Source organism: Podarcis cretensis (genome assembly GCF_951804945.1).
Source record: "Podarcis cretensis genome assembly, chromosome: 6".
NCBI lineage: Eukaryota > Metazoa > Chordata > Lepidosauria > Squamata > Lacertidae > Podarcis > Podarcis cretensis.
Window position 1 is genome coordinate 14,701,790 of NC_137175.1, and position 24,844 is coordinate 14,726,633.

Sequence of the window (24,844 nt, forward strand, 5' to 3'; positions counted from 1 at the left end):
AGCTGAAAATTATCCCCCCAAAAGTCTAGGTGGTGCATTGGATACTTCATCAGGACTGATCACAACAGTGGCATCTAAGACTTTGCAGAGGTAAGTAATTTTATCCTCATGGTGCTTGCTGCTGCAGGCTTTGGAGAATTGTAATAACCCATTCACCAGGTTGGAGCTTAATAAACTTCACACCGCTCAGTGTCATGGCAGTGGGGGCAGTAAAGTAGACCTTCACTGCCACCGAATAGGTATGATTATGTGCTATAACACATGTTCAGTCATCTTATTTTTATTTACCCATCAAATTTATATCCCACCCTTCCAGAGTGGCAAACATATTTGTATTAAAATTAAAAGTAGAATAAACACATTTAAAAACATCTAAAAGAATGAAACACAATAAAACATGTAACCAGTTATGTGTTTGAATAGGCCAACGAAAACAGAAACATTTTCATGTGGCAAGTTATTTGCAGAGTTCCATGTCATTTGTGCTCTAGGCATGATCCAGCCTGCCCCATTGTCCACAACTGCTCATATAACATGGGCTATTGATACGATTGAAAGAGATCACATCAGTGGCCCATTGCATCTTGCCATGCAGTAGCAAGACAAGGGCCTTAGTGGAACTGCCAGCTCTGTCAGAAAATCCCCCAGAGCATTCATGAATTCATGGATTGCATAAGTCTCCAGTGAGGAACTGCTGCTGTGAGACCACTGGGCTAGACTCACTGGGCTAGTAACAAATCAAGACAACCCCATAGGTGTCATGGAACCTTTTAAGTCTTGTATGAATATAGAACCTTTTCTCTGTGCTTACATCTTTGTATGGCTTAGCATAGTTTTGATTACATTTTTTAGCACTGCAGCATGGATTCAGTTTTTACATAGATGTTCACTGTTCGTGTTGTACTGAATTTTAATGCGGTGCCCCAGATACTGTTTTGTTCTTTCCATAAATGCATATTATGCACTTTTACAGGACTCAGAAGAGCAACACAGTGGGGACAACAAAGCTTTAGAGGCAGAAAAGAATGATCCACTTCATGAAGAAGAGAAATCAAAATTACAGGTTGTTTCAACTATTTCTTAATGATGTGCTATAGGGAAGTTCATCTCCCATAAATTAAACATTTTAGACCAATGTCTAGAAGCCAGCCTTAGTATTTTGGTTCTGACAGAATCTGAAGTATAAGCTTCTTTTGTGAACTGCAATGAATATAGACTTAAAGGCTGATCAGGCCTTCTTTTCTCAGCGTGGTTATGAGCGTGGATCGTTCTTGGACATGCACCCATGTCCTGCTTTCTTCCTGCTCTGTCTCATTCACCACCTTCAGAAAGTAACATGTGACCAAGCCCTAAATCTGGTTTATTATGGGTATAATTTGCATAGTTAAAATATACAAACAAATTCTCTATATAATTTAATAATGCACACAAATTGCTATTTTCAGTTGTAATTTGTAACTCATATCCGTCTGAACTTCATGTGTATGAACTATTTCCCATGATAGAGCTGACAAAGTTTGGCCTGCTGTGTATTCTGTAACTGCTGCTGTTTTGCACGTGCTTGTTTCCACTGTGCAGTTGCCATCTGGAGCGGGGAGACGGAACGCTATACTTGAACAGATGTCTTTCAGTGCTGATACATTCTTTCTCTGGTTTAATTTATTATTATCATCAATAATTTACTTTTTTTTATCTCCAGGATATCATACCTCAGCCTTTATTGGACCAGTACTTATCTATGACGGACCCTGCTCGAGCACAGACTGTTGATACGGAAATTGCAAAACACTGTGCGTACAGCCTTCCTGGTGTGGCCTTAACACTTGGTAGGCAGAACTGGCATTGTTTGAAAGACACATACGAAACCTTGGCATCAGATGTACAGGTAAAGCACATGGCAGTCAAGTATCCCTTAACGCCGCATGTTTTACAGGTGTATGTGTCAGATTTGTAAGGAGCATGAGATATTTAGTGCACATTCGTCTGTGCTAGTTTGCCTAACGGAGCCCCAAAAGTTCCCATCAGCTACAAGGACTGGGAGAAGGAGAAGCTTCATACAACTTAAACCTTTCAAATTCCATAAAGTGCTTGCTTTCCTCACTGGCCCATAATAACATTACAGTTCATTTTAACTAATCCAGCTTCAGGCTGTCAGGATAGCAGGTTGAAGAGAGCATCTTTCCTAGCCAATATCGATGCAGTCAAAGAACAAAGTTCATTTTATGCTTAAAAGTAAAATGTCCCATTTGCTTTCCATGAACTCTGTGTAGCTTAAGATAAAATGAAACAATCTATATGACATACAGTGTCTGCATGAGTCAGTTACAGATAGGTAGCCGTGTTGGTCTGCCATAGTCAAAACAAAAAAAATTCCTTCCAGTAGCACCTTAAAGACCAACTAAGTTAGTTCTTGGTATGAGCTTTCGTGTGCATGCACACTTCTTCAGATACACTGCATGAGTCAGGTTATTATGTTTTTAATTAAACTTGCTATATATGTCCCTCCCTCTCAAATTCTTTTCGAGTTAAGAAATGATATTCCTGGCAGATTCAATGCTAGTGGTATTTGGGGCCCTAATCGTTTCCACCTTGAGGTGGAAGGTTGGCAAATAATTCTACAGAGGTATAACTTTATGCTATGGAATGAGACTAAGGAAGTTTTTGCTTCTTGCAAAGCTTCCCAGAAAGCACAGCTTTTTACTGTCTTCATGCAAAAAGTTCTACTATTTCCAGGGGGGAGCAGTGGGCATTATAGCTAATTAATCCTGTTATCCTCCTGGACCCTGTTGAGTTCAGAGACCAAGAATGAAGTTAGAATCTGGCACAATCAACTTGGGAAATTGGAAGGACAAGACAGAGAAGAGGCCTTTAAAAAAAGCTAGTGCTCTGTGCTTGGTTGCCCTCGTGGTTTGATAGCTCTTTTAAATTTGAAATATTTGCTCAGCAGAGTTCAGTCTTGTTTTCCATTTTTGTTAACGGTTTACAGTGGAAGGTGCGTCGGACACTCGCTTTCTCTATTCACGAGCTGGCTGTTATTTTGGGAGATCAGTTAACAGCAGCGGATCTAGTGCCTATTTTCAACGGCTTCTTAAAAGATCTGGATGAAGTGCGAATTGGAATCCTTAAACATCTTTATGACTTCCTTAAGGTAGATGGAGCTAAGTTGTTCATGTTTGCGCTGTTTCAGCTATATTTTTCTTAGAGAGGCACATGGAAAAGCCAAAAAAGAGAAAAAAAGTTTCATTTCTGAAGATTAACTTCATGCTAACTCCTCACTCTCTAACTGCACCTTCAAAATCTGCTCCAGAGGATTGAGGGATCTTCCAGAGCTGATTTAGGGAGTGCATAAGGGCTGCAGGAGGAAGGAGAGGAAAGTAAAGTCTGGTTCCTTGAGCAGAAATCTGCTATCACAGCATTGGATAGCAACCCATTGTGTTGGTGTGCGGTCCATATCTGCATTGTTATGTATTGCTTCATATGGTTGAAGAAGTGTCAAAAATGGATGTACTAATTGAATAGAAAGCCCAGATGTTAAATTTTTGAAAGGGGAAAAAATTGATAACTAATTCATAAACATTTTCACCACCATCACCACCACCACCAGAAAATATATTTCCCAATCTGCACTTTCATAGTGGGCATAATGGATGATTTTCCATTGTTAATAATACTTAGAGAAGTCCCACTGATAACACTCTGTGACTGAAGGCCCCTAAGTCTGTGTACCAGCCCAAACCTCTGTAATATCTAACTGCAAATGCTATATATGTTCAATGCAAAGGTGACTCTGGTGTGTAGATAGTGTGCATAGATAGGCCTTGCTTTTAAGTATTTTGCTGCACTGATACGGGTGAATAGCTTAGGCAGCCCACTGTCCAGGGACTGTAATGTTTAAATTGGTCTTAAAATCATTAACACATTGCATAAATAAGTTGAAGTTAGGTGAAATAATAATTACTGGCCAGCATTATCAGGATCTGCTTACTGATCGAAATATCTACAAATGTTTTGACTACTTGAACCTTTGTAATTAATGACAAATGAAATGGGATACTTCCATTGTCAGAAACAAATTACTACTGAGATTTATTTCTTTGTTATATTATTGTCCTTCTGTTAGGGTAGTGTACATACCTCAGGGCATTGGGCGTGGTTTTCTCTCTCCCCATTTTATCCTAAGAGCCCTGCTTAGTAGCTTAGGTTGAGGTCTGGTTCCGCCGTAATTGGAAGCCATGGTTTCCTACTGCATGAGCAGCCCTTGTTGGTCTTGGGTTTGTGGGCTTCCTTCTCTTTCTTCTTTCATGTACCAGAGGAGGAGATTGGAAGCTTATGCTTCATATTTCAAGGAAGCCACAGTTCTTCATTACATCACAGCTTAGGGAACTGTGGCTTGTTTAGTAAGAACAAACCAGGATCAAATTGTGGAAGCTCACGTGTCTGATGCTCACTGTTGTTTATTCATGAAGTTACGTCTGAGCTGCCAAACCCAAGGTCAACAGGTTAGCTTCATGGCAGAGCAGAGTCTAAAGTCCAGACCTGATCCAGCACTAAACTCTACAGCAGACTAGCATTTAACCTGAATGAGGAAAAGTTGTTCTTAGGAAAGAAATGTTTAATACTTCGGAATTGTGCTAGATTAATATTGAATATGATCTACTAGTCTTCATGCTCAGTTGCTAATAGGTTCAGTTGTGAAGTATTAATTCATTTTGGATTTTGTTTTGCGGGGGTAGTTACTTCATGCTGACAAAAGACGTGAGTACCTTTACCAGCTACAAGAATTTGTGGTTACGGATAACAGCAGGAATTGGCGGTTTCGTTATGAGCTTGCAGAGTAAGTGAAACTAGTTTCGGTTTTGTATGTATTTGCTATTTAGTGGTTTCCATTTGGCTTTGAATTATAGCAAGGGCCACTTAAAAGCAGGACTATAAATTTATGCAGCCGATCATTCTGTGTAATAACACTGACATCTAGTGTAGAACCTTGTAATTTCAGTACAAGGTTCTCAGTTCTAAGCGACAAGTATCATATCCGTTAACATTTCTTATTATGGTTGTAATTTCGGCTGTGTGGATTCCAAAATATAAAGTGTCTAATAAGACAGTGGTAGTAGTTTGTACTTTGCTTTCAAAATTTGCTGATGTTCTAAACGCTGCAGCACATTTGCTGATAGGAGTGAGACCCTAACACCTCTTCTCAGAGATCTGCACTGGTTTCCAATTTATTACTGGGCCAAGTTCAAGTCGTTATTGTTGCTATATAAAGCCCTTAAGAGCTTATTTACAGGATCCCCTTACCCCATATGTGCTCACTTGACAGCTTCGATTTGTGGCACTGGCACCATTACAGATGCCACACAGCACTTGTTGTGCACTTGTAAGAAATTGTTCTTTTGGTGTGGCCCAGCCGACACTTTCGCAACAGGCAGGTGCCTTCACTGTATGCTTTTTGATGCCTGCTTGAAGCATTTTTGTTTAGGCAAGCATATCCAGACATGTTGATGTTGACTTGTTCTAATCTCTCCTTAGTTTACAGCTGGTTTTAATTGTTTTTAAAATAACTTGGCTTTTTACTGCTTTTATTTTAGGGTTTTTGTGTGTAAACGTCTTAGATGTTTTGTAAACTTCTTAGATGAAATAGTATAAAATTTTTGCTAAATAAATTACCAGGCATTGTTAGTCATCCGAAACCCCCTCTTGAGCAAGAAGATAGAATGGCCATCCTAGTGGTGCAGCAATAAAACTGCTAGTACATTTGCAAAGCTAAGCAGGGTCTGGTATGATCTTGGATGGAATTGAGATTCCTGCATTGCAGGGGTTGGGCCAGCTGACCCCCAGGGTCCCTTTCAACTCTACAATTCTATGATTCTTTGACCAATAAGACAGTGTTGTAAATTATTATTTCTCTTTTATTTTAGGCAACTCATTTTGATACTGGAGCTCTATAACCCCAATGACGTATATGACTACTTGCGGCATATTGCACTAACACTCTGTTCAGATAAAGTTTCTGAAGTCAGGTGGATCTCCTTCAAGCTGGTAGGCTTTTTGCACTTTCCCTGTGTCTACACTTGCTATACATGTTATATTTTGTTTTACAAGACTGCTTTAACATATATATTTTTTCTTGCTGCCCTAATTTTCACTATAATCTTCCTGTGATTTATCCTGTGTATTTAAAGACTATAACAATTACTATTAAGGGACAAATATGGAAAACGTTTAGGCATTTGTTGCACTAGCATTTAGTTGTTACTATTCATGACCTGATTCTTTCCTTTGATTTCCCCCCCCCCTCCAGGTTGTGGCAATATTACAGAAATTTTATGCAAACAGTGCAAACTCTCTGGGTTTAAATTTCATTAATGAGTTGATTGTGAGGTTCCGCCATTGTTCCAAGTGGGTTGGAAGACAAGCATTTGCCTTCATCTGCCAGGTGAGATTTTCTTTCTTTCATGACTAGGGTGTGAATAAAGAACAGAATTGCCTTCACATAGTTATACTGCTGAAGCTAAGCAGGGCATGGAAGCTAACTGAATGGAAGACTACCTGGGAAACTGTGTGCATGCTACTCTTGAGTTGTGTGAAGTAAGAAAGAGTTATGACATGAACATCTACAGGAGGAACATGTATAATCTTGAATTGATGTAATGGAATCTTCTGCCTATTAAATTTGTGCCTGTTTGGATAGATACTAAGGCACTTTGGGGTTCTTAATGATAAAGGATTTAGTTTGAATGGTTCCTATTCAGAGGGGCACCACTCATGACTGAGAGAACACAATTAAAACCAGCAAAAGAGTTCTCAAATCCATTGGCAGCAAGTCCTATCAAGACTCTCAGTGGAGGTTCTGCCATCCCACTTAACTACTACACAATACCCCCCCCCCTTTTCTCCACTTTTCTCACCTGTTTTGATACCATTTACTTAGGTGCTCTGATGTATCAGGGCCTATATTGCTGCTTAAAACTGTACCACGAGGGAAACGGAGGTGCTTCCTTGGAGAGGGATGTTGAGAATACTTCTTATTAATAAACACTTTGCATTCAAGTACCCTCTTAGGGAGTTCCAAGAGCCTTGAAAACGTTATCTTCTTGTAATCATAAGATCGGACCAAACGCCCATGCAGTCTAGCACATTATTTTCACAGTGGCCAACCAGATCCCTAAGGGAAGACCAAAAGCACACTTTGTCCCCTAGCAATTGGTGTTCGGAGGCCTGTCACCTCCACTACAGGAAGTAGGACACAGCCATGCTGGCAAGTATCCATTGCTAGCTTCATCTTCTGTGAATTTGTCTGGCCACATTTTAAAGCCATCCAAGTCGGTAGCCATGGCTACATCTCGGAGTAACAAATTCCACCATATAACTGTGCACTGTGTGAAGAAGCACTTCTTTAGTCTGTCCTGAATCTTTCAACACAGAGTTTCAGTTGGATAACATTGGGTTCTAGGACTTATATGAGAAGGAGAAGAACTTTTCTGTGCTCACTTACTTTGCCCCATGCGGTACTTTGTACACCTCAAGTGAGCCCTTTTTTTCTTAACTAAAAAGCTGCAAATATTGCAATCGTTGCTTGTGATGGAGTTGCTCCATCCGCATGAATCATCTTGGGTACCATTTTCAGAACCTTTTCCAGCCCTACAGTGGCTTTTGTGTGTTGTTTTTTTTGAGGTGTGCTGATCAGAACTGTTTGCAGTATTGGCAGTTTTATTTTCAGTCCCTTTCCTAGTGATCGCTTTTTCACAAATGCAGCACACTGAGTTGTCATTTTTTTCCAAGCTCTCCACCATGATGCCAAGGTCTTCTTCCTAGCCAGTCACTGCCAGTTTAGACTTCATTGATGCTTATGTGAAATTAGGCATTTTTGCCCCGGTGTAAGCTTTATGTTTGCTTACACTGAATTACACTTTCCACTTTACTACTCATTCGTCCCGTTTGGAGAGATCCTTTTGGACCTCCTCGAAATCTCTTTTTGTTCTTAATCCTGTAAGGCATTATTATTATCTCCTTTCTGCACATGGAAGCTGAAAGAATTTGTGGCTTTCCTAAGCTACTTACTTAGTGCACAGCAGATGCCACCTCTTGATTATTGCTTTTATTGAAAAAGATGCTTGGTGTTTTAGCATTTATGTGTGATGGGTTTCTCTTGCAGGCAGTCGTTGAAGAGGAGTGCATGCCTGCTGACCATTTTGTTGAACACTTGTTACCCAGCCTTCTAAGTCTGGCTTCCGATCCCGTGCCAAATGTAAGGGTTCTGCTTGCTAAAGCTCTGAGGCAAACATTGTTGGAGAAAGGTATGCTAATTCCTTCTACACATAAACTGTTTTCTAGCAGTGGGATCTCCATAGTTAAGTAATAGTGCTGTCTTTTGCTACTCGTTTCGGATTACAATTGTATTGTAATCTGAAAAACTTGAGCATTTCAGTTGTTCATTCTTTTTCAACAAAGACCTTTATAGAGATTGTTACTCACCAAACACATACATCCTATTGTGGTTCACAGCTTTGATCCCTGAATTAATCAGTTAGACTTGTGTCTTCCTGGTTCTGATGTCCCAGAAAACCCAGTGCAAATTGAGATATCCTCATAAGGAGAACCCTGCTAAGTCAGACTGAATATCCTTCTAGTCTAGTCCAGTTTCCCGAGTGGATCCCATTTGGCCTTTTCCTTAATGGCCTTTCAGCAAGCTGTAATTTGTTCATTTGTTTCTCCAGACTTTTGTCACTGTTGTGTTTCTTTCCCTTGCTGTAAATGGTTTTAGGCTGCAATCTTATACCCATTCACCTGGAAGAAAGTCCCATTGAAATTGAGGGGACTTGCTTCTGAGTATGGTTGGCACTGTTAGTAATTTTAATTTTTTGTATCTACTTTTTATTGGCTCTTTTTTATAATTTGTCTTAATTTACTGTAAGATCCCTTGTGGGCTCATCTGGACAAGAGAGAGTGTTAAAAGATTTCGGAAAAATACTAAATGAACAGCTAAGTGCTAAACAATGTAGTTCAGACTGAAATGTTCTCTTTCATTCCCCTATTCTAGTATATTTTAGAAGTGTTGGCAACCCTCACCTTGAAGCCGTTGAAGAGACTGTCCTAGTTCTGCAGGCGGACAGGGACCAGGATGTTTCCTTTTTTGCCACCATCAAACCAAAACACAATAATATGCACATTACTTCACTTGAGAAGCAAAATTAACTTCATTTGTCTGTGTGGACCACAAAATGATGACTCAGCTAACAGGTTGCTGCTTTGGCAACGAACCTGGAGGAAGGACTGCATCAAGCAACCAATGTAACCGAAGGGAAAAGGGCTTGTTCTTAATACCGTCATTTAAATGAGGAACACATTGACCTTTTATCTACAGACTGGCAATACTGATATGGAATGCCCACCAATCATACAGCTTTTGGTTTTTTTGCCTTTCAAGGATGTGGGCAGGGACACTCCTCTCTAAAGAAAGTATTTATGCATTGCTTGTGTGAAGTTGTACACGTTCATTGCTTCATCGTCACCACAGATAACAGGAATATGCCTTTTGAACATGGTGACTCAGAGACAAGGGAAGGCTAATCACTTGGCTTCCAGTTCAGAGTGGTGCACAGAGCTATATAGTCAGTGAACATAGAAAATGTGGAGTTTCACCCGTTTTGTTGTAATGGACACTCACTGTTGCATTGCTAATGGCATCACATTTTATTATATAAATTCATCCAGAAAGTTGTCAAAGAGTTCGGAAAACTTGAATCCATATCTGTAAGCCATTTTTAAAAAAAAAAAAAAAAAAAAACAGCACAGTTGTTTTATTAGAGCAAAAGTAAATTTTCATTCCCCCTGGGTGGACGTGACATTTTTTAACAACAACAGAGGGCTTCACTTTTGTGAATTGTAGCATTTTTTGGTTCTTCTGTGTTTGTGAGTATGTCACTCTGTGTGTGTGTGTGTGTGTGAGAGAGAGAGAGAGAGAGAGAGAGAGAGAGAGAGAGAGAGATTCATTTCATAGTGGTAGCTTTTCTTCATTCTTGCAGTTTTCTCTCAATCTTTTTCTGATAAAGCTGTTACATTAATATAAGCTGCAGTTCTCAAACAACTAACTCTGAAGTAGTTCTTGTATATTTGTTGGGCCTACTCCAAAGTAAGTGGTTTGAGGCTTGCGGATATAGACTGTTGGGCCTTCAATCCTGGGCTATGATTGGAATTTGTTCAAAAGTCTGGAGAACCACACAAAAGCTTTTGCTTGTTTATGAGTGCAAGGTCAGAGATCTGGGAATCTGGGTTTCTCTACTTTGGGTCTTGAGAGTTGCTTCCCCCCCTCCCCCCAAAGATCGGTGGAAAGTTTGGTACAAAATGTGTCCTGCCCAAAGAGCTGTGTGTGACCTTCTCTTCCCACGTGGGGGCTTTTCAGCCACCTCCTTCCAGCTGCATCCTTCTCAAAAAGATTGTTCTGAAGATTAGGAGCGGCATTCCATTTGGTGTGGGGGACCACCGCTAGAAGGGAAACCCAAGACCTCTCTGTCTCCGTGTGGAATCAGACCGCTCTGAATTTCCCACTAATTCTGGCTTACGGTTGTAAACTCTTAATTTGAGTGACATTGTCTTGGAAGGGATATAAATCAGTGGAAATATAAACGGGAAAGGAAAAACGGAGGGGGATCAGAGCAATCTGAACATTGCATAGTTCATATACTATATGCAAGAGTCCTGGAAAATTTATGACACCAACAAGCTGATTCACATTGTGTTCCCAACTGTAGGCCCATTCTCATGAGTTTTCATCTTTGGATACCCATGAAAATGTAATCTTTAAATACATAATAAACAACTTCTCTAGGGACTGTGGAATCCAGAAACCCAGATTATACTGTATGTACAGAAGCAAATTATGTATATGTTATAGGTCTTCACCAGGGATTATTCAGGGGAGTGATTGCTGCTGGAATTTAATATTTATTTATGATTTGACCATAAGTAGAAAAGTTCTGCAGTAGAGTCTTATGAAATAGTATCCTCTTCAAGTTTTCTTTACTTGAATATGCAAGCCTCACAGCGCAATTATACATAAACGCAACTTGGAAGTAAGGCCCACTGATCTTTGTGATAATTACTTCCAAGTAGATAAGATATAAGATTATGCTGTTTGGAATTTAAATGCAGAAAACCTCACAGGAAGCACTGTAACCTTTGGCTAAGCATAACTGAATCTATCTCTCTTTTTAAAGGTATCTGACAAAATCACATTTAACAGCAAGTAAATATTTTCCGTTTAGCGTTTGTCTGGTATCTAGCTAGGGCATAACTATGGTCTCTCAAATAACTTTGCTTCATTAAGTGGTTGTACTGTCAGAATTGTCAGCTTGCTTCCTGGTATGTTTCTCAATTTGTTTCTTTTATGGTTTAATTTGCCACAATTGCCTACTGAATTCTGGACATAATACTATGAAATATTGTGCTCCAGTTTGCAATACAGTGTTTAACGTTTATAATAGCGTTTTGCTTTGCAAGATCCTAAAATGCTTTTAGAAATGTGTCCTTGCTATTTCAGTACAAAACGTTTAAACTCTGTGAATTCTGCAAGGTGGTTCTACACTTAAATGTTTTAATATGTTTAAAACAAAATGCCTCTTCAATGCAAATGATTTTTATGACTGCAGTTTTTCAGCAAAATGTCAGTTTTTTTGTAGTTTTAATATCTTTTTCTAATGCTAACATACAAGTATTTTTTAACAGTTCAGATTTTTCTAAAATTGTTCTAACCAGTTTTTAGTTTTGTTGACCATAACAGGTCGTTAAATTTTTTTCAGCACTGATCATCTTTTTTTAAGTGTATATAGAAATGTTTGAAAAGAATTGTATATGGTCTGCTGTTTGGACATTAAAATAATCCAGTTTGGGCTGCCATGTTGTTAGATTTAGATTGATAGGTACCCTTTGCTACACTAGCCTAACTAAATAACCTAAGTATCCATGTGTCTTTAGAAAGTTGGAGTAGTTTTCATGAAGGTATTGTTTAGTTAGTTTCACTTATGCATGAGTAGGCTGTTAAACTTAATTTTGCAGAAGCAACAAATCAAAAATTTCATTAAAAAATAGCACCTTTTTTTCTAAATCCAGGAGTTTTGACCATTTTTAAAATGGGATTTTTGTTCTTAAATTGTTTTTTTTTTTAATGGTGTTTAAAAATCTAGAGTTGCATGCACTTGAGGAGAGAGAATTCTGGGCAGTTATTTTCGACTTTTCCCTCTCTCTCACCTTACCTTTCCAACATTGAAACCCTCCCCCCCTTCTGATTTTGTGTGTTTTGCATTCCATTTCTTATTGGCAATAGGTGAGAGTAGCAAAGAACTTCACTGTCACAACCTCCATTCATTTCACAGTCGCTTGTTTGTCGCTTCTGCATAAACAACTGAAATGACTGAAAAGGGGGCAGCAATGGTTCTTGACTTGCTCCCCAATGTAATTTGTGCATGATGACAGCACCTTATAGATCACTCTCTGGGCAGATGGACATATGCTATGGAGTAACATATTCATTCACTCTGTTTTAAATTATGTAAAAAGAAATTTGGTGGACCTCACCAGGAGCAAAAGTTGCCATCCCTCTCGCACAAAAGTTGCAAGGATTTTGCTTTTAGATAAGGGATGCGAAAAATATAAGTGGTGCAATACTGAAATATTGTAATCCAAAGCACGCTAGCCATTTTGCCTCAAAATCAAACCTGCTGTTATCTGCTGTATGTGGTTATAAATTTGGCGCCTCCTGGAATCCTGCCCAAGTGGCAGTTGTATGTCTGTAAAAGGTGATGTTTAGGACCCAGAATAGATGAAGACACTCTGGAAGTGCCGCTGATTTTGTCAAAACATAGAATCTATGTAACTTTTTATTCATATTTATCTCAATAAATCCAATGACTGTTTTCCCAAACTTCTCTTTCTTTTGTTGACTTGACTTGCACCATAACATAGCGAACCCTTCTAAGCAATTTAATAGGGCTACCTTCAAAATATCTCAGGCACCCCATAATGTCAGGCTTCGGGGAACCGTCTTCCTCCCTCCCATTGGCCGTGGATAAGCAGAACAAAGCAAAAATAGTCTCTTACCATTTAAAGAGATTTTAACGATGACAGCAAAAGAACAGAGAGTTCATTCTCGGAGTAAAGGTGCTCCTAATTAAGGTTTACACCTACTTCCCCCCCAGTCACCCTCGTCACTTCCTCGTCTTGCAACCTGATCTCGCAACCACTTTGCTGTCTGTGCTGCCGCCTTATTTGCTCATCGTGACCTTGGGCTGGGCGGATGTAGGCTCTCCAGCGAGAGAGAGTCTGTTAACTCTCTTTCTCTCAGTTCTCCTAGCTTTCCACCACCCAGTTCTTCCCAACTTTTGTCTTCTGAACTATGTCCCTCTGCGAACCACTGTTCCAAATCTATACTGTCCCACTGCTCCTGGGAAGATTCAGGATCCTGATCCAAGGGAGGGGGCTACTCCCGCCATTCCTCATCCTTGCAGCCCTCCTCAGCACGGTCCCTGACACCTAATATCTTATGTTTCCCAGCTGTGAGGGATACATAGCGAAGGAAAGGAGATTTAAGTGTCTGTTATCTGCCGGGAGTTCCAATTGCAAGTTGTCAAAGGTGTGTCCTAGCTGCAAAATGACATCACATTGGCTGATGATCTGCCAACCGTACATTGTCCTGTGTCATGACATCATTGCTTTGATGTCCTAGAGGTTCAGATAGCAACAATCTGATGAGTGGTTCAAAGAATGCCGGCCAAGAAAAAAAAGCCAGTGAGCACTTCCTCGCTCAGAGTGGGGGCTTCTCGCGGCGGCATCTTCTCACGGCATAGGTCATTACGTCCAGGGGACTTTCAATCTCCCCTGATCCGATATTTTAACATCAAGTTGCATCTGGTGGAGGCTGATGAGGTCTATACCGTGCCCGAGTGTCACCGCGACTTAACCATAAAAAATTTGAAGAACCGCCTGGAGCTCTTAGTCGGGATCCCTGTGAATTTCCAACGCCTCCACTACCTGGATAGAGGTGAGGTCCCTCTTCTACAATCAGCAAAAGTGTTACGGGAAAAGAATTCACCTTTCAGAGTTAGACCAGCTAAGCTGGGAGTCTGCATCCAAAACTGGATACAGTGGTACCTCGGGTTACATACGCTTCATGTTACAGACTCCGCTAACCCAGAAATAGTACCTCGGGTTAAGAACTTTGCTTCAGGATGAGAACAGAAATCGTGCTCCGGCAGCGCGGCGGCAGCAAGAGGCCCCATTAGCTAAAGTGGTGCTTCAGGTTAAGAACAGTTTCAGGTTAAGAATGGACCTCCGGAATGAATTAAGTACTTAACCCGAGATACCACTGTAGTTTCAAGAGCTGTCTACCAAAATGGGTGACTTTGTATTGATGGTTACCTGTTTATTGCCAGTTTCAAGTATTGTAACATTCATGACTATATGATTTTATATGCCACATATACAGCCTGGGCTGTTGTATTCTATGATTAAAGTGCCATTCTGGACACAAGCAATCCAAATTCTGTGCTAACGAAAGCTGAATTGTATTAATTATACCAATATACATTATTTCATTTAGCACAATTCCCTACTTTTTACTCTTTTGTATAATTCTGGTTCTTCTAGTTTTGAGAGGGGCAAAGACACCGAAGCCCTATCCTTAATCACTGAAAATTTTATTCAGTTGCACCTTTCTGGCTTCTAAGATTTGTGCAGGCAATGCCCACAAACTTTGAAGTGTATTTTTTCAGCCTCAAGGAACCTGAATTAATAACCTTTAGTGTCGGTTTTTAGCTTCTTTTCATCTTGCTGGTGGCAATTCTGTCACACTATATTGTTCCGTAATGTTTGGCAAATGGAGCCGAGAAGCAGCAAAGTCTTTTTTTCATATAGGAATATTGGTTGTCATAACATGAAATATTTTATGTTTAGTTGCTTAAGGAGTCATCATTAGCTGTTTGCTTTTAATAATTGTTATGAAAGACGTTATGTGAATTTGTAGACTGTTTAGCAGCTGATCCAATTTGTTTTGCAGTTGATCCAATACAACATTTACAGTTCTACCTCCCTAAATCTTATCATTTTGAGATAGTTTAACTGTACATGGGTGGGTTAGTTTACTAAGCAAGTCATTATTTGACCAAGAAACAAATGTTCATGAGAAAAAGGATATTATGGTACAAGACACAGAATTTTCATGCTGGTAATCTCTGCTGCCATTAAGCAATCATAGTAAACCCTAGCCCATATGGGTTTGAAGACAGGGTTGAAAGAATGTGGTCAGAATCTAGAACAATCAAAAAGATTTGGCTGTTCCTGCAGAGACTCTTGACGTGAACTGCTTTAAAGTTTGGCCAGAATTCTAGCTTTAAAAATCCATTTTAAAAATAAATTACGACCTTTATATCCCACCGTTCTGCCAACAAGTTACAGGGAACCAGGCAGAGGGCCTTCTCAGTAGTGGCGCCCTCCCTGTGGAACGCCCTCCCACCAGATGTCAAAGAGAACAACAACTACCAGATTTTTAGAAGATATCTGAAGGCAGCCCTGTTTAGGGAAGCTTTTACTGTGTGATGTCTTACAGTATTTTAATATTTTTTTTGGGAAGCCACCCAGAGTGGCTGGGAAGCCCAGCCAGATGGGTGGGGTATAAATAATAAATTATTATTATTATTATTATTGTTATTATTATTATTATTATTAACCCATGATGGTATACACTGTTCCCTCTATCCCTGCCCCCTCCCTTTACCCATACAAAACCAATCCTGTGAGATAAGGTAGACCTATAGGCAATAACTGGCCCAACATCACTCATTGAGTTGCATGACAGTTGGTTAGAGCTGATGTGCTGATGATAATGCCGAGGTTGCTGGTTGAATCCCTGTATGGGACAGTTGCATATTTCTGCATTGCAAGGGGTTTGGACTCTCAGGGTCCTTTCCAACCGTACAATTCTATGATTTGAACCCTGGTCTCCCAGATGCATGTCTAGCACTTAAGTGCACAACACCGGAGACAGCCTTCTTTGTTTTCTCTTGGTTGCTTCAATGTTTTGATTAAAAAAACAAACAAACACGATGATGACAATTAATTGCCTTTCTACGAGATACCCAGATTACCCTGGGCTGTGTATAGATGGCTCAAAATTCAGGGCTGGCTTGTAAATGGCTGCTTTGTGGAGGCACAGGTGATCCCTGTGCATATTACAGGAAATTATTTTGTGTGTTAAGGGTAGGGACTAGGGAGAAACCATCAATTCACGCCCTAAAATAGAGCTGTTATGGTAAATGTCATTGCCTTTCAAGTCACCCTGAGACCTTCAAGTGGACTGATGTTTGCTCCCCCTCCCCCCCCCCAATTGATCTTGGTCTTTCAACCTTCCTTTTCACATCTCGATTGTCATCTTTTGCCTTGCAACCTTCTGAAGTTTTTCGTATTATCTCCGCCCACAGTGGATCTTAGTGACCACTCTATGTTCAAGGATAATGACATTATTCCTGGAGGAACCATCTCTATGCGAATATGGCCAGAAGACTCCTGGGGGCAATTGGTGACTGCTGCTGTGACAGGAAACAACAAAAAGGTTGGTTTTCTTTTCTTTTCTAAAGGGGGGTGGATTCCTTATACAGAAACTGCAACGGGTGATTTGTGAGGGTGTCTTTATGTTGAGGAAATCAATGTTTCCATAGTAGGAGAGGGGATGTTAATGTTGTCCCCATGTCGCACACTGCTGTTGTTTGATTTTCAGCTTCTCTTTTTGCACAAATGTTTTGTTGTTGTTGTTTAGTCGTTTAGTCGTGTCCGACTCTTCGTGACCCCATGGACCAGAGCACTCCAGGCACTCCTGTCTTCCACTGCCTCCCACAGTTTGGTCAAACTCATGCTGGTAGCTTCGAGAACACTGTCCAGCCATCTAGTCCTCTGTTGTCCCCTTCTCCTTGTGCCCTCCATCTTTCCCAACATCAGGGTCTTTCCCAGGGAGTCTTCTCTTCTCATGAGGTGGCCAAAGTATTGGAGCCTCAGCTTCAGGATCTGTCCTTCCAGTGAGCACTCAGGGCTGATTTCCTTAAGAATGGAGAGGTTTGATCTTCTTGCAGTCCATGGGACTCTCAAGTGTCTCCTCCAGCACCAGAATTCAAAAGCATCAATTCTTCGGCAATCAGCCTTCTAATGTTTTACCGTGTCATAAAAAGTCAGAGGATATATGTGCATTTTTGACATACATCCTCTGCCCAGTACCAAAGTACACTTTGAACACAGCACAAGATCTCAAAATCACAAAGTGCTTAGCAGAAACAGGAAGCTTGGTACTTCTGGCACCTTGTTAAAGCAACTAGTTGCTTGAGACATTAAAAGCAGCCACATAATAATCTAGAGATACTGCCTTGGTGCTTGTTTGTATCAGGCAGCACCAGTTTGGCTCCTTTCCTTAAAGGGTAGTGGCATTTCTATAACTTCCTTTACTCACTCTTTTTCACAGGTTGTACAATGAAAATAAAGGCATTATTATTATTAGATGCATAAGAGAGAGAATCTTCAGGGTCACCATTTTGCTTACTGCGTGAAGTTAAAATTGGCACTGCTTAACTTGCTTTAGCTTAATATTTTGCCAAGTCTGATGAAACAGGAACAATATCAAACCAATAACCCTTAACCCCCCTAAAACACATTTAAAAGGGCATCTGATGTAGTCAGCCAAAGGCCTGGTTGAAAAGGAACATTTTTGCCTGGCACCTAAAGATGTATTATGAAGGCGCCAGCTGAATCTCCCCAGGGAGAGCATTCCACAAACAGGGAAGAAGAGGCCCTTCTCCATTGTCAACCTGTGGCTCCCTAACTTTGCTGCTGCCCATCCCCATCTTGATGAGTGCAGTGGCCTGTCATTGTTGACCCCTGCTGAGACTATATTATTGGCAAAACCTAGCCAGACCTAGCAGAGTAAACGCAGAATCTACGGAAGCAATTGGCGACTTGGCTGCAGACAGGATAGACGAAGCAGGAACCAGGAACTTGTAGTTAGGTGTTTATTATATACAGTGGACTATTTACAGGAACAGAACATGGATCTTTTGCTAGCTCTCTCTGATAAGACTCACAACTCCTATACTGACGCAGAACTCAAACTCCAAACTCTGAACACTGAACTCCTGAACTAGCACATTCCAGTTAGTAGGCCATTAATTATCACTCCCTTGAGAGAGCTTGACCAATCAGGGAGCGGTCTCCATGTCTCTGTTATCACCAGGCAGACTTACTCCTTCAGATTGCCTTCTGGTTATCTGCCAAACTTTAAATGACTCTGTGTGAGTAGCTGCAAGTACACAGTTTCCCAACCTACATAGGGATTTTTTTATTTTTATTTTTACTTACGGCATCAATAGCCAGGCTGCTTTCCCCCTACCCCTTCACAACTTGCTTAACATAGAATCATAGAATTGTAGAGTTGGAAGGGACCACGAGGGTCATCTAGTCCAACCCCCTGCAGTGCAGGAACCTTCTTCCTAACATGGCTGCTCGAATCCCTGACCCTGAGATTAAGAGCGTCCTGCTCTACCGACTGAGCGCTGATGGAGTGTTCTGTTTGGACTTGAAGGCTTGCTCACTGTTTTGTTGCCATAGTAAATAAAAGGATATTGAAATGTTTCAGAACAAGGTTTGCAGTTTAACCCTTAGCCACGCTTGGTTTATGTAGTCCGTCTCTTAAGCTTTATTGGATGAATTGCCTTCTGAGACAAACTTCTCAGTGACATCATTATCCTTACTGTGAAATAAGCAAAGGAGCTTCATCCCTAGCCCAGTACATCACTGCTGGGAGGGAACACCAAAAAAAAAAAATAATGAGATAACTGAGTTCAATACCAGTTTGGGAGTGGCTGCTGAGACCATATAACACCAGTCCTGAAAGATCTTCATTGGCTCCCAGTACACTTCCGAGCACAATTCAAAGTGTTGGTGCTGACCTTTAAAGCCCTAAACGGCCTCGGCCCAGTATACCTGAAGGAGCGTCTCCACCCCCATCGTTCAGCCCGGACACTGAGGTCCAGCTCCGAGGGCCTTCTGGCTGTTCTCTCACTGCAAGAAGTGAGGTTACAGGCAGAGGGCCTTCTTGGTAGTGGTGCCCACCCTCTGGAACGCCCTCCCATCTGATGTCAAGGAGATAAACAGCTATCTGACTTTTAGAAGACATCTGAAGGCAGCCCTGTTTAGGGTAGTTTTTAATGTCTTTTGTTTTATCGCTTTTTTATTATTATTATCATTAATCCTGTTGGGAGCCACCCAGAGTGGCTGGGGAAACCCAGCAAGATGGGTGCGGTATATAATAATAATAATAATAATAATAATAATAATAATAATAATAATTATTTGAACTCTCTATATAAGCTGCCCTGGGAAATTTGGGCTCTGAATGAATAAATACGGTACCCTAACAATATGTCTCCCTGAAACCATCCAACCTTCACATTCACATTAAATCAGGCTTCCTCAACCTCAGCCCTCCAGAAGTTTTTGGCCTACAACTCCCATGATCCCTAGCTGGCAGGACCAGTGGTCAGGGATGCTGGGAATTGTAGTCTCAAAACATCTGGAGGGCCAAGGTTGAGGAAGCCTGCATTGAATAGCCTTTGTCTGCTAATCTGCATGCATTTGGGAAGGATATTAGGGTTGCCATATTCTGAAGAGCGAAGAAAAAGGACACATTTGCAAACGTCTACTTTGAACTATGGATCGCTATGACGACTCTCATTTTACATACCCATGAGAGAAAGGATGTGTCCTGGGAAAGGGGGAGATATGGCAACCCTAACATTTCCAGCATATTAGCTTATTTTCTGCATTGCCCTTCCCACAATGATTCAATCCTCACATAATGACGAGTCTGGCAGAGAAGTCCAGAAGCCAAATGGAAGGCGATGCCGCAAACCCGCTGACTAGATAAACAGGGAAAATGTTGCCCATCTTCTACTGCCTTTCCAACAGCTTGGGCTTCGCTCACAGTGTGCAATAGGTTTTCTCCGAGTCTGTTTAAATAATGAGTCAATACTTGTTTTGTGTCTTCCATTGCCAGATTGTTGTTGCAGGAGGTGCAATGTCTTCCACATTTTCCACGGCCTATTCCACATCCCTGGGACCAGCGGAGAGGAGCGAATGGTTAGCACACCGAACCTTTGTGGCTTTATTTATCAATGCACGCAGGGGTCGTTTGGATGCAGTGGATTTCCTGATTCAAAATGGTAGCATCCCTATATTCTGCAGGGGCCCTTGTAGCTGTCTAAGGCTGATGTTTTCAATATTGCAAGTCTCAAAGTTTAAGGTGGTTAGGAATAAATAAGGGAATTGCTTCCAAACATTGTAGGAAAGTGAAACACAGTTTCAGTCCAACGTAAAAACCAGGGTCAAAATAGATAAAATTACAAAGATAGTATAATAACAAATGGACTTGTCTGTTGAGCTGAAACTTGATCAAAACCATTATATGACCAATATAACCAAAATTTGTCCAAGACCAGATGTGTTTCAGCCCAGCTGGTCATCCTTAGTGGTCAGAAGAAAACTATTACGTACAATTTGATCACAGAGCTTTAGTTTAGGTTAATTTGCCTAAAATGATATGGTGAGCTGGTCATCATATAACACATGGATTTCCCACCAAAGAATGCTCCAACTATCACACAGTTGCAGTCATTTCACACACTAGCAAGGTTATGGTTAAAATTCTACAATCAGGCTTAAGCAGTATGTGGACCAAGAACTCCCAGAAGTGCAAGCTGGATTTTGAAGGGGCAGAGGAACAAGAGACCAAATTGCAAACGTGCTGGATTGAGAAAACTAGAGAGTTCCAGAAAAACATCTACTTCTGCTTCATTGACTATGCAAAGCCTTTGACTGTGTCAACCACAGCAAACTATGGCAAGTTCTTAAAAAAGTGGGAGTGCCTGATCACCTCATCTGTCTCCTGAGAAATCTCTATGTGGGACAAGAAGCTACAGTTAGAACTGGATATGGAACAACTGATTGGTTCAAAATTGGAAAAGGAGTATATTGTCTCCCTGCTTATTTAACTTATATGCAGAATTCATCATGCGAAAGGCTGGGCTGGATGAATCCCAAGCCGGAATTAAGATCGCCGGAAGAAATATCAACAACCTCAGATATGCAGATGACACAACCTTGATGGCAGAAAGTGAGGAGGAATTAAAGAACCTTTTAATAAGGGTGAAAGAGGAGAGTGCAAAATATGGTCTGAAGCGCAACATCAAAAAAACGAAGACCATGGCCACTGGTCCTATCACCTCCTGGCAAATAGAAGAGGAAGAAATGGAGGCAGTGAGAGATTTTGCTTTCTTGGGCTCCATGATCACTGCAGATGGTGACAGCAGTCTGCCACAGCGGCTACAGTGGTGGGCTATACATTCCTTGGAGGACAGTTCTTCTGCCGTCGTGGATCCTGCCATCCAAGAAATGTTAGGTGGATTTAGACAGCATCTCAAAAAGCAGAGACATCACCTTGCCAACAAAGGTCCATATAGTTAAAGCTATGGTTTTCCCAGTAGTGATGTATGGAAGTGAGAGCTGGACCATAAAGAAGGCTGATCGCCGAAGAATTGATGCTTTTGAATTATGGTGCTGGAGGAGACTCTTGAGAGTCCCATGGACTGCAAGAAGAACAAACGTATCCATTCAGAAGGAAATCAGCCCTGAGTGCTCACTGGAAGTACAGAACCTGAAACTGAGGTGAATGTGAAGCCCGCACCTTACTCACCTTGGGAGGCAGCAATGGCAGCAGTGGGCACTGCCAGGCCTGCATGGCAGAACAACAACAACAACAATTTATTTATCCCCTGCCCATCTGGCTGGGTTTCCCCAGCCACTCCCCTTTGGCACCGGGCACGCAGCTCCCAGGCAGGCCTTGCACACAGGAAGCAGAAGCAAGGCCAGAACGATGCCTGTCCATAGCTGTCAACTTACAGATTTGAAAATAAGGGACCAGCAGCCTCAAAAATAAGGGATCAGCAGCCAAAATAAGGGATTTTGCTATTGTAAAGAGTTACATACATTGGTAGGATTGACAGATGCTGTCAATCTGGCATAAGGCGGTTGCGGCGCCATGGTGCCTGCTGAAGCGTCGCCCTTCTGCGTCCCTCCCCATCCTCCCCTCCTCTTCCTCCTCCCTCAGGCCACCTCCTCAGCTGCCACCACCGCTGCCGCCTCCGGGCTCACAGGCGGCGTGGGTGAGAGTCTCTCTCCCTCCCCCCCCTCTCAGGCGGGGAAGGGCCGGTGGAACTCCTCGCGCCAGGACGACGGCACCAGTGCATGCTCTCTCACGCGGTGGAGGACCCCGAGCCGCTGCTTCCCTCCCGAGCCGGGTGAGCATGAAACCCGGGAAATTTAAGGGACATCATCAATAAGGGACAGCAGCGGGACACGGCGCTGGAATAAGGGAGTTTCCCGCCAAATAAGGGACGGTTGACAGCTATGTGCCTGTCTCCCTGCCCGGCCCCCCATTTTCCCATCTGTTCCCAACAGCAAGGGCTGGTGGACTGTCTGGCTGGGCTCCCTCAACCACTTGCTTGCTTACTCTGAGTCACCTCAGCTCCTGGCAACCCGCACCCCCTGGCCAGCCCCAGAGGCACCATTTGCCTGGGGAGCTCGTAGCTGGGGCTGCTGCAACAAACACCCACAGAAGCCTTTGGGAGGCAGAGATGCAAGAGGGCATCAGAGGAGGGAGGGAGGGGAGGGAAGAGAAGAGGGGAAGAGGCCAGTGCTGCCCGCAGCACCCCTGACTATCATTCAAGGCACTCCAGGGTGCCAGGGCACACTGGTTGAAGACCACTGCATTAGAGGGCTAAAGAGTTTACAGTGGACCCTCGGGTTGCAAACGTGATCCATGCACGTTCGCAACCTGCAGTGTTTGCAACCTGTGTCTGCGCGTCTGCACATGCGTGGGTTGCAATTCAGCACTTCTGTGCATGTGCAAAGCGCAATTTAGTGCTTCTGAGCATGCGTGACCGCCGAAACCAGGAAATAATCTGTTCTGGTACTTCCAGGTTTTGGCGGTCTGCAACCTGAAGAAACACAACCTGAAGCATCTGTAACCCAAAGTATGACTGTACAGTGGTACCTCGGGTTAAGTACGTAATTTGTTCCTGAGGTCTGTTCTTAACCTGAAACTGTTCTTAGCTAATGGGGCCTCCCGCTGCCACTGCGCCACCAGAGCATGATTTCCGTTCTCATCCTGAAGCAAAGTTCTTAACCCGAGGTACTGTTTCTGGGTTAGCGGAGTCTGTAACCTGAAGCGTATGTAACCTGAGGTGTATGTAACCTGAAGTACCACTGTATTGTCTTACAAAAGTTTTTTGATCTGTTAAACTCTGGTCTGTTAGATCCCTTGTTTTGAGTGCTTCCCCCTCTCCAGGTGCTGATCTGGCATATAAAACGCCGCTGGGTAGAACAGCCCTCCACGTTGCCGTCACCTCGGGCCACTGCGACTGTATCGACCTGCTTCTTAGCTACGGGGCCAAGATTAGTGATGAGGACAATGATGGGCATAATGCTGTGATGCTGGCCCGCCTGTGGGGGCAGAAGGAATGCGAGCGGAGGCTCTTTCGGTACCAGTGGAAGCTGCGGGCAGGCGCAAGTGCTCAGCTCGCTGCTATCAAGGTCAAATCGGTGGATAAAGTGGAACCTTGATTCCGAGTCTAAGATCCAGTGGAGGGGCTTTGATCACTTGCTGAGAAGCACCTGGTCTGAGCATCATCAAATGTTTCTTTGGGAAGAAGTGCAGCATGGACTCTAAATTGTTCAGTTTTTGTTTGTTTGTTTGTGTAAGTGATGGTTGCCTCTGTAAGTTAACACCGCCCTTCTCAAACACACAATTAATGGATGACACTTCCATCCCTGTGTGTGTTTGTATATTTTTAATGCAGGTTTATAAACTGCTTCACCACCCAACGCTACCAAAGTGCTGTACAGTAGAATGAATTATAAAGTTAAGAGCAATAAAATGATTTATAGAATTGTGCAACTGACATTCCATAAAATGATTGGGTTGCAAACAAACCAGTAGGTACTTGTCTACCAGTCTACAGCTAGACTGGTGACTGGGGGCGGCCGCCGAGACCACATAACACCGGACTTGAAAAACCTACATTGGCTCCCAATACGTTTCCGAGCACAATTCAAAGTGCTGGTGTTGACCTTTAAAGCCCTAAACGGCCTCGGCCCAGTATACCTGAAGGAGTGTCTCCACCCCCATCATTCTGCCCGGACGCTGAGGTCCAGCACCAAGGGCCTTCTGGCGGTTCCCTCATTGCGAGAAGCAAAGCTACAGGGAACCAGGCAGAGGGCCTTCTCGTTAGTGGCGCTCGCCCTGTGGAACGCCCTCCCATCAGATGTCAAAGCGATAAACAACTACCTGACATTCAGAAGACATCTTAAGGCAGCCCTGTTCAGGGAAGTTTTTAATGTGTGATATTTTAGTGTTTTTTGGTTTCTATGGAAGTCGCCCAGAGTGGCTGGGGAAACCCAGCCAGATGGGCGGGGTACAAATAATAAATTATTATTATTATTGTCTAATTTAAGCTGGTAATTGATTCTAGAGGGCTGAAGCTACTATACCAAAAGCCTGGTTTCTAGGACATACTAAGCACACCTCTGGGATCTGTGGAACTCACTGCCTATTGGCAATGAATGCAACTACCTTAGCGGAGGTGTAATATGGAATCAACGGTGTTCTGTATGTAAAGCCCCGTGTAAAGCACATTGCAGTAATCCAACCTTGGATTTTATTGGATTTGGGGGTGGGGGTACTTTTTATCATTACTTCTAT

The 24,844-nt window shown here is 42.2% G+C and overlaps 2 protein-coding genes and 1 long non-coding RNA gene across 4 annotated transcripts in view; 2 read left to right on the top strand and 1 right to left on the bottom strand.

Moving 5' to 3' along the window:
• Window positions 1-12,919, top strand: part of LOC307217576 (serine/threonine-protein phosphatase 4 regulatory subunit 1-like) — a 40,341-nt gene extending 27,422 nt beyond the window's left edge. For both annotated transcript variants that reach the window (XM_079979060.1, XM_079979059.1), the window contains 8 exons: window positions 974-1,063; window positions 1,700-1,885; window positions 2,987-3,148; window positions 4,734-4,834; window positions 5,919-6,039; window positions 6,302-6,436; window positions 8,156-8,297; window positions 9,041-12,919. In XM_079979060.1, coding sequence (XP_079835186.1) covers window positions 974-1,063; window positions 1,700-1,885; window positions 2,987-3,148; window positions 4,734-4,834; window positions 5,919-6,039; window positions 6,302-6,436; window positions 8,156-8,297; window positions 9,041-9,195 — 1,092 coding nt within the window. In that variant the 3' untranslated portion in view covers window positions 9,196-12,919. The remainder of the gene's footprint in view (window positions 1-973; window positions 1,064-1,699; window positions 1,886-2,986; window positions 3,149-4,733; window positions 4,835-5,918; window positions 6,040-6,301; window positions 6,437-8,155; window positions 8,298-9,040) is intronic.
• The window catches only part of LOC307218077, a 136,905-nt gene extending 114,782 nt beyond the window's left edge, over window positions 1-22,123 (bottom strand). The window contains exon 1 of the long non-coding RNA XR_013839742.1: window positions 21,985-22,123. This is a non-coding gene — a long non-coding RNA (uncharacterized lncRNA). The remainder of the gene's footprint in view (window positions 1-21,984) is intronic.
• Window positions 13,107-24,040, top strand: ANKRD60 (ankyrin repeat domain 60). Its single transcript, XM_079979930.1, has 4 exons — window positions 13,107-14,035; window positions 16,470-16,600; window positions 20,084-20,249; window positions 23,432-24,040. Exons 1-4 carry the CDS (start codon window positions 13,759-13,761, stop codon window positions 23,704-23,706), a joined length of 849 nt encoding a protein of 282 aa, XP_079836056.1. The 5' UTR covers window positions 13,107-13,758; the 3' UTR covers window positions 23,707-24,040.
• Window positions 24,041-24,844: the final 804 nt, after the last annotated feature.

Coding starts and splice junctions, on each gene's coding strand:
- ANKRD60 (XM_079979930.1), top strand. CDS start 13,759: ATGCCGGCCAAGAAAAAAAAGCCAGTGAGCACTTCCTCGCTCAGAGTG. Junction 14,036..16,469: donor CCTCCACTACCTGGATAGAG/GTGAGGTCCCTC, acceptor CTCCGCCCACAG/TGGATCTTAGTGACCACTCT. Junction 20,250..23,431: donor GGATTTCCTGATTCAAAATG/GTAGCATCCCTA, acceptor CCCCCTCTCCAG/GTGCTGATCTGGCATATAAA.